Source organism: Chiloscyllium plagiosum, chromosome 46 (genome assembly GCF_004010195.1).
Source record: "Chiloscyllium plagiosum isolate BGI_BamShark_2017 chromosome 46, ASM401019v2, whole genome shotgun sequence".
Taxonomy (NCBI): Eukaryota; Metazoa; Chordata; class Chondrichthyes; order Orectolobiformes; family Hemiscylliidae; genus Chiloscyllium; species Chiloscyllium plagiosum.
The window spans coordinates 3,222,037-3,231,474 of NC_057755.1; the positions used below are offsets into that span (position 1 = coordinate 3,222,037).

Here is a 9,438-nt window from a genome sequence, read left to right on the forward strand (position 1 = left end):
AATGGGGTTCGAGTACCCAGTAGGAATTGGGGTTCAAGTGCCCAGTAGGAATTGGGGTCCGAGTGCCCTGGAGGAATTGGGGTCCGAGTGCCCTGGAGGAATTGGGGTCGGAGGGCCCTGGAGGAATTGGGGTCGGAGGGCCCTGTCGTAACTGGGGTCGCAGCCCCCTATTATAACTGGGGTCGGAGCCCCCTGTCGTAACTGGGGTCGGAGTCCCCAGGGAAAAGATTTCCTAACCCATGGTAGGCCCACAAAAGCAAAATTGGTCAAATTGTACCAGGACACCCAGAATTCCCGAGCAGCTCACAAACTGGGTCAGACAGCACGCAGACAATGGAATACGCTTTAAGCTCCCATGGACATGACAGAGATCTCAAAGCCCTAAGGGCAGTTTCACAACCCAGCAATACCAAAGCCACACAAAGAGCAGGACAGACAGAGAAGCATCAGCAAGGACGTGCTCCAGGAACAGGACAATGGAAGCACCTCACCACTTCAGAAAAGACTTTAACACCTACCTGTGGAGATGAATGGAGCCATGATACTGTCAGGATGTTGCATTGTGTGAGGGAACAGGACATTCATCCAATAAACTGTTTTCCAATTAGCATCCTTGCAACTAAATTACTCCATTTCCAGAAACATTGTAGTTTCCCATTTCTGAACCAGTGTCATTCTGCAGCATTACTATAAATCTGGTCTCATCCTCAGCGCTGGGAAGAGAAAATCTGATCTGTCTTAGCAGACTGTCAGTTCTGTGTCAGCCTGAGTCAATTTCTCTTCCAGTGATATCGCTTGCAATAAACTGTTTGTCAATTTCACTTCGAGCTATGTTTTGTGATCTCTAACCTATTGGGCAAATTTCTCCGACACCCTCCGACAGTGCGGTGCCCCCTCAGCACTGACCCTCCGACAGTGCGGCCCTCCCTCAGCACTGACCCTGCAACAGTGCGGTGCCCCCGCAGCACTGACCCTCAACAGTGCGGTGCCCCCGCAGCACTGACCCTGCAACAGTGTGGCCCTCCCTCAGCACTGACCCTGCAACAGTGCGGTGCCCCCTCAGCACTGACCCTCCGACAGTGTGGCCCTCCCTCAGCACTGACCCTGCAACAGTGCGGTGCCCCCTCAGCACTGACCCTCCGACAGTGTGGCCCTCCCTCAGCACTGACCCTGCAACAGTGCGGTGCCCCCTCAGCACTGACCCTCCGACAGTGTGGCCCTCCCTCAGCACTGACCCTGCAACAGTGCGGTGCCCCCTCAGCACTGACCCTCCGACAGTGTGGCCCTCCCTCAGCACTGACCCTGCAACAGTGCGGTGCCCCCTCAGCACTGACCCTCCGACAGTGTGGCCCTCCCTCAGCACTGACCCTGCAACAGTGCGGTGCAAATTTCTCCGACACCCTCCGACAGTGCGGTGCCCCCTCAGCACTGACCCTCCGACAGTGCGGCCCTCCCTCAGCACTGACCCTGCAACAGTGCGGCCCTCCCTCAGCACTGACCCTCCGACAGTGCGGCACTCCCTCAGCACTGACCCTGCAACAGTGCAGTGCCCCCTCAGCACTGACCCTGCAACAGTGCGGCCCTCCCTCAGCACTGACCCTCCGACAGTGCGGCACTCCCTCAGCACTGACCCTGCAACAGTGCGGCGCTTCCTCAGCACTGACCCTCCAACAGTGTGGCCCTCCCTCAGCACTGACCCTGCAACAGTGTGGCGCTCCCTCAGCACTGATTTTGCTGGTGGGGGTCGGTTTCAGCCTCCCATGTTAGATATTGCCATCCACATTTCTGCAGTCAGGGTCGGTGGGCTCTGTGTTGAATTTGTCAGTGAGCTCCATCAGGCAGGTTTAATCTAACAGCCTGGCTGCCTTTTCCGGTCTCTCCACTGAACAAGCCTCCTTGGGATAGACTGACAGCTCCCTGTTCCTGGAGGGCTGGGAGATTTTCATTAAGATTCTGCCTGCGTTTCCCCTCTCTCTGTTCCCCCCTCTCTCTCTCTCTCTCTGTCTATCTCTGCCTCTTCCTCCCTTTCTCTCGCTCTCCTCTCTCTTCCCTCTCTCCATGGCGGCCAGTAAAACATTTGGATTGAAACCTGTGAAATTCCAGCTGGAACAAGCAAGCGAGTGGTTCATGATTGGATCGGAGGTAAAGGATCGCGTTTCTGTTGGTATTAAACATCACACAGGCAGGCAGTGAGGGAGGGAGGGAGGAAGAGAGAAGAGGAAGGATCTCCATGACCATTTTTGAGCCAGTGTGGAAAACAATGCCTGAGTTAAGCAGTGACAATGTGAGCTGCTTGCAGACCTTAAACCTGAATCTGGCCCCTTCTGCTGGTTTTGCCTGGGGCCGCCGCTAACTCCTGTGTGTCTTGTGTGTGTCTGTGGTTTTGTGTGACACGTTAAACAGAGGCCAGCTACAGGGATGGATCTGGGTCTGCGGTTCTCACCCTGTGCTGGTGCTGCTGCTGCTCCTGTGAGAGGAGGTGGGGGGGACTGTAACCCAGAGCTTTGTTTACTTCCATCCTCCTGCAACATTTCACTCTCCCTTTGCACTGGCTGTTAAAATCCCTTAACAAAACACCGGCTTCCTCTTCAATGGGCTCTGGCTGCAGATGGTCCCAGCTCAGGCTTTCTCTCTGACCCCTAAACGTTGCTGTCATTGTCCCCCGATTTGGTCGTTCTCTGTCTGTCAGGACCACTTTGTGTGTGTGTGTGAGAGGGAGTGTGTGTGTGTGAGAGAGAGGGAGACCATGCCTCTGTGTGTAGTAAGGTGTGTGTCTGTGTTGTTGTGTGTGTGTGTGTGTGTGTGTGTGAGCACGATGTGATGTGGCCGTGTGTGTGCAATATGTGTGTCTGTCTGTATATGTGTGTGTGTGTGAGAGAGAGAGAGAGAGAATGCCTCTGTGTGTGTGAGTTGTAATATGTGTGTGTCTCTCTCTCTGTCTGTCTCTCTTTCTCTCTGGTTGTTTTTTAGCCCAATGGTTTCAGGGGCCCCGATACACTGGAGATCTCTGTCTGTGTGAGATTGCGGCCTATCTTCCAGCTTCCACCCTCCTCCCCCAATGATACGACAGAGAGAAGCTGAACTGATACTGAAACAAGGAAGACTTGCGTTTGTATAGCACCTTATGTGATTGTTTTACAGCCAATAAGGTGCACACTTTAGAATGTGGTCACTGCTGTCAGAAATGGAACAGACCACAGGAGGACAGCAAGATCCCAAATGTTTGGTTGTGATCTGTTAGATTAGATTACTTACGGTGTGGAAGCAGGCCCTTCGGCCCAACAAGTCCATGCTGACCCGCCGAAGCACAACCCACCCAGACCCATTCCCCTACATTTACCCCTTCACCTAACACTACGGGCAATTTAACACGGCCAATTCACCTAACCTGCACATCTTTGGATTGTGGGAGGAAACCAGAGCACCCGGAGGAAATGGGGAGAATGTGCAAACTCCACATAGAGAGTCGCCTGAGGCGGGAATTGAACCCGGGTCTCTGGTGTGTGAGGCAGCAGTGCTAACCACTGTGCCACCGTGCCGCCCCTCTGTTTGTCTGTGAAGCTGATCGAGCAATTCAGGTTAAACAGCAAACAATGTGTAATCCTCATTCTTTCATTCAACATAATACCATGGATTCTTCTCATCCACAAGCAGTTTAACAGTTTAGAGACCACCAGGCTAGGCCGAGAGACCACCACACCAGGCCCAGGCCAGCACGCTAGGCTGAAACAACCACGCTAGGCCGAGAGACCGTCACACTAGGCCAAGAGACCATCACGCTAGACCAAGAGATCGCGAATCTGGCCAAGAGACTGCTATGCTAGGCCCAGGCCACCATGCTAGGTTGAGGGGCCATCACACTAGGCTGAGAGAACTCCACATTAAGCCAAGAGACCGCCACGCTAAGCCAAGAGACAGCCACACTAGGCCGAGAGACCACCATGCTAGGCCGAGTGGATACGTCACTGGGTCTGTGCTAAGGCTGGGAGATCGGGCCTGTGCTAAGGCTGGGAGATCAGGCCTGCGCTAAGGCTGGGAGATCGGGCCTGTGCTAAGGCTGGGAGATCGGGCCATGTGCTAAGGCTGGGAGATCAGGCCTGCGCTAAGGCTGGGAGATCGGGCCTGTGCTAAGGCTGGGAGATCAGGCCTGCACTAAGGCTGGGAGATCAGGCCTGTGCTAAGGCTATGAGATCGGGCCTGTGCTAAGGCTGGGAGATCAGGCTGGCGCTAAGGCTGGGAGATCGGGCCTGTGCTATGGCTGGGAGATCAGGACGTTGTTGAGAAGAAACGAGAGAGAAACAAAGAACCACAAGAGGGAAGAAAAATGAAACAGACAGCATCCTACTCTATGACACCCCTCCATGCCATAGATAACACCATCTATGTGTAGCAGCAAGGTCCGGAATCAGAGCGACACAGATTAAAAGATGATCTGCAAAAAAGCCAAAGGGAGGGAGGAAGAGGAAAACAAATGTTCATTTACGTTTACGGTAATTGTGGATCTGAAAGATACTGCCTGAAAGGGCAGTGAAAACAGATTCAGTCGGGACGCAGGGGAATGGGGTCGACCACACAGCAGCCCTGGAACGATGAGCTCCTTTTTTGTTGAACTAACTGTTGGAAATTACACAAATGGTTTGGGTGAACAGTCAGAAGGCCTGGCTGTTGGCACAGAGATCAGGAGGAAAGCGAATGGTGAAGGAAACAAACTGCCTCACACATTGCTAAAGGGCTAGGACATTGCTCAATGCAGAATTCTCATCATGTGCCTGGTTCCTCTTGTCATTTGGAGCATTGGGTTAGTTCTGATCAAGAAAGCTTACAGCATGTGGTCATCATAGTGAGGAGAATTAAATGCCAAGGTCATGCAGTTAAACGGGACGTTGGTGAGGTCACAGCTGGGGTACAGTATTGGTCTCCTTATTTAAAGAGAATGTAACTGCACTGGAAGCATTTCAGAGAAGGATTTCCACACTGACACATGGATGGGCAGGTTGTGTTATGAGGAAAAGATTGAACTGACTGGAATTGTATCCACTGGGGTTCTGAAGAGGAAAGTTGATGTAATTGAAAATATAAAGTCCTGACGGTCTTTGCAGGGGAGCAGCAGGAGGCCATTCAGCCCCTTCTCCTGTTTAATACGATCATGGCTGATCCCATCTTGGCCTCAACCCCGTCTCCCTGCCCATTGCTCCCTTTAACCCGTTACTCTAAACGTCTGTCTGTCTCCTCCCTAAATTTACTCCATGTCCCAGCACCCACCGTACTCTGGGATAATAAATGCCTCAGATTCACGAAACCATCGAGTGAATTAACCCCTCCTTGTCTCTGTTTCTAACCTGCTGCACCTTATCCTGAAACACTGACGTCTCGGTCTAGATCGTCCTGCGTGAAGGAACATAATGTCCGCCTCTGCTTGGTCAACCCCTCCTTTAGCATCTCATTGACTTCAGTTCCATCTCCGCCCATTCCTCCGAACGCCAGAGGGTGTCGAGCCAAACTGCTCAATCTCTCTCCGTAAGGCAAGCCCCTCGCCTCTGGGACCGACTGAGGGAACCTCCTCTGAACCGCCTCCAGTACAACTCCATCCCTCCTCAAGTAAGGGAATCTGGAAAGGATGTTATGTCTTGAGGGAGAATCTATACCTTGGGAGCATGCTTTCCAAACATCGAAAATCAGGATAACCTTTTTTTTTGAAAATAGAGGGTCATGACCCCTCAGACTCTATTCCTCAAAAAGCTAAGACTTTGAATATTTTTCGGGCAGAAATAAATTGAATTTTGAGAAGCAGTGAGTTGGGGTGGGGGGAGATATTATTGGAGGGTGGAGACAGGAATTAGCTTTGATCTGATAAATGGGGAGAGCAGTCTGAGAGGTCAAGGGATCTACTTCTCCTAATTCATATGTTGGTAAATCATTTTATTACTTAATGTAGTGTCAGGGTCTGTTGTCACTATAACCCATTCAGTTTTGCTTTGTCAACAGTCACGGTGTAATTGAAGGCTCTGGCCATGGGGTGGTGCTATGCAGCCAGCGTCTCTCACTTCCCTTGCACACATTCTCCTTATTTTGGGAACTGTCAGGCCATCCTACATCCTTCCACGGACTGAGGCGAACTCTCGGAAGCGTGGCGGCTTTCTTTTCCCCGCGCGGACGGACGCTTGCGAATGTTTTCTCTCTCTCTCTCTCTCTCTCTGACAGGTGGGAAATTACCTGCGCATGTTCCGGGGCTCGCTGTACAAGAAGTATCCGTCCCTCTGGAGACGCCTGGCCACTGTCGAAGAGAGGAAGAAGATTGTTGCTTCGTCACACGGTGAGGGTGAGGAGTTTCTATTCCTCAGCTTCTTATCCTGGAACTGCTGCGGGATTCGGTCTGGCTCTTCCTCCCCCCCCCCCCACCCCACCTGCAGGATTTGGCCAGGATTCTCCAACACACTCCTTCAGACAGTGTCCATGTGACCTTGGTGTTGGGTGGTGGTGCATGTCATTCAGTCACAGGACCCTCTACGATTGAAAAATCCGAGTAACCAATGATGCATGTCTTTGCCTGCCCTCTCTAGATCATGGCTACACCACTCTGGCCACAAACGTTACCCTGCTACGTGCGACGGAGGTGGAAGAGATTCTGGAAGGCAACGATGAGAAGTATAAGGCTGTCTCCATCAGCACCGAGCCTCCGACGTACCTCCGGTAATAAAACCTACCTTGCGGGGTCTTGGTCCAGTCAGCTGCCTTCAAAATGGGGTGAGGGGGCTTCTCCCCACGGTCTTGGACAAACGGGGCGTGGTCAGAGGAGTGAGTAGGTTCGATAACCACCTCCTGCCTCTGAGCCTGCAGCTTGTAGATCAACGAGGTAAAAACGATGACTGCAGGTGCTGGAAACCAGATTCTGGGATTAGTGGTGCTGGAAGAGCACAGCAGTTCAGGCAGCATCCAAGGAGCTTCGAAATCGACGTTTCGGGCAAAAGCCCTTCCCCGAAACGTCGATTTAGAAGCTCCTCGGATGCTGCCTGAACTGCTGTGCTCTTCCAGCACCACTAATCCAGAAGCATGTGGATCAAGTCCCAGTCCAGCCCCTGCCAGGCCCCGGGACGGTGCATTGATATCAGGGGTTAACTCTCGATGTGGGAGATTCCAACGCACGCCAGTGGGAGGCAATGAGAGCCGTGGGGGGGTGGGGGGGGGGGAATTCCTGGTACAATGGAGAGAATATCAGAGTCTCAAATTGAACTCTCATTCCACAATCTGGGGCCCGTGGCAGGATTCCCCCAAACATGACCCGGGTCTCTGCATTAACAGTCCAGCGATACCGCTAGGAGATCGCCTCCCCCCTTGACCCAGGAGAAAGAGGGAGTGGACTGGATCTGTCGACTCTCTGGAGCTTAAACAATTGAGAGCTAATCCCATTGCAATGTATAAAACTGTGAATTTTTGACGGGTTACCTACCGTGATTCATGTCTGTCAGTCTTTCTCTCACTTTTTCTATGTTACTCTTTGTTTTTCTCTCTCTCTCTGTTTCTCCATCTGTCTTTCTCACTCACTCTGTGTTTCTCCATCTCTCTCTATGTTCTCTCTCTCGCCTTCTCTCCTTCCAAATCTTTCTCTCTCGCTGTCCATCTTTCTGGTGTTTCCTCCTTCTTGTCCCTGTCTGTCTGTCTCACTGTTTCTCGCCCTCTGTCTGTCACCCTCTCTCTGTCTCTCTCTCTCTCTCACACACTTTACCTCTCCCTCTTTCTCCATCTGTTTCTCTCTCCTGATCTCCCTTTCTCCCCAGCCTTATTCTCTTTGGGCTCTTTATTTTTCTCTCTCTGTGACTATCTTCATCTCTCTCTCTCTCTCCCTCTTTCTTTACCTATCACAGTCTCAGCCTGCATCTCCCTCTCTCTCCGTCTGTGTGTCTTTAATTCTCAGTTTATCTCTCTCTTCATTTTCTGTCCCATCATCTCTCTTCCCCTTTCTCTCCACCTATCTCTTGCGTCCCTCACTATTTTCTCCACGACTAATGTTTCTATCAGTCCCTGTCTCTCTGTGTCAGGTTGTCTCTCTGTGTATTTCTCTCCCTCCCTCTCTTTCAGTCCTACTCTCTGTTTCTGTCAGACGCCCTCTCCCTTTCTGTCTGTCTCCCACTATCTCACTCTATTTTTTTCCTACTTTCCCATTACAGGGAACCAAAGTCGAAGAGAAATAACCAATGGGTTCCCACCCTACCCAACAGTTCACACCACTTGGACGCAGTGCCCTGTTCAACCTCTATCAACAGAAACCGCATGGGACGGGACAAGAAGAGGGTGTTCCCCCTCTGGTGAGTTCGGGCAGGTGGATACCCAGACGGCAAGTAACAGCAACTAGCAAAGAGGTGACACTGTCGGAGGGTCAATACTGAGGGTCAGTGCTGAGGGAACGCCGCACTGTGGAAAGGTCAGTGCTGAGGGAACGCCGCACTGTGGAAAGGTCAGTGCTGAGGGAGTGCCACGCTGTCGGAGGGTCTCTAGTTTAAAGTGAGAAGGGAAAGCTTGAAAATGCACCTAAGGGGCAACATTTTCATACAGAGGGTGGAGCGTGTATGGAATGAGCTGCCAGAGGAAGTGGCGGAGGCTGATACAATAGCAGCATTTGAAAGGGTATATGAATAGGAAGGGTTTCGAGGAATGTGGGCCAAGTGCAAGCAAATGGGACTGGATTATGTTCGGAAAACTGGTTGGCATGGACGAGTTGGACTGAAGGGTCTGTTTCTGTGCTGTACATCTCTGAGGCCTAAGTGAGGACTGCAGATGCTGGAAATCAGAGTCTAGATTAGAGTGGGGCTGGAAAAGCACAGCAGGTCAGGCAGCATCTGAGGAGCAGGAAAATTGACATTTTGGACAAAAGCCCATCTCTATGATTCTATGCCCTCTAGTTTTGGTCACCATACACTAGGAGAAAGGCCTTGTCTATTTACCCTATCCATGCCCCTCATGATTTTTATGAACCTCTGTATGATCACCCCTCAGCCTCTGATGCCCCCAGAGGCGAATGGTGCTGAACATTGTGCAATTGTCAGTGAAAATCCTCACTTCTGACTTTATGGCAAAGCAGCTGAAGATGTCTGGGGCACGGATTCTATCCTGAGGAACTCCTGCAGAGGTTTCCTGAAGCTGAGATGACTGACCTCCAACAACCACAATCATCTTCTGCTATGTAGTGTATGACTGCAACTGTGAGATTTTGACCCCCTGACCCCACAGTTTGACTTGGGCTCCTTGATGCCACATTCAGACAAGAACAGTCTCTTCCTCCTCCTCCTCTCTCTGTCTCTCGTGTCTGTCTCCTCTCCCTACCCTTTCTCCCTGTCTCATTTCCTCTCTCTCTCTTCCTCTCTGTATGCTCCTCGCTCTTTCCCCATCTATTCCTGTCTCTCCCCATTTTTCTCTGTCTTCCTCCTTCTGCCTCTCTCCATC

General features: G+C 51.6%; 1 protein-coding gene across 1 annotated transcript in view; it reads left to right on the forward strand.

Moving 5' to 3' along the window:
• The first annotated feature begins 1,811 nt into the window (after window positions 1-1,811).
• LOC122544063 (SWI/SNF-related matrix-associated actin-dependent regulator of chromatin subfamily B member 1-like) overlaps window positions 1,812-9,438 on the forward strand; it is an 8,295-nt gene continuing 668 nt past the window's right edge. The window contains exons 1-4 of the mRNA XM_043683058.1: window positions 1,812-2,142; window positions 6,202-6,313; window positions 6,561-6,690; window positions 8,166-8,303. Coding sequence (XP_043538993.1) covers window positions 2,059-2,142; window positions 6,202-6,313; window positions 6,561-6,690; window positions 8,166-8,303 — 464 coding nt within the window. The 5' untranslated portion in view covers window positions 1,812-2,058. The remainder of the gene's footprint in view (window positions 2,143-6,201; window positions 6,314-6,560; window positions 6,691-8,165; window positions 8,304-9,438) is intronic.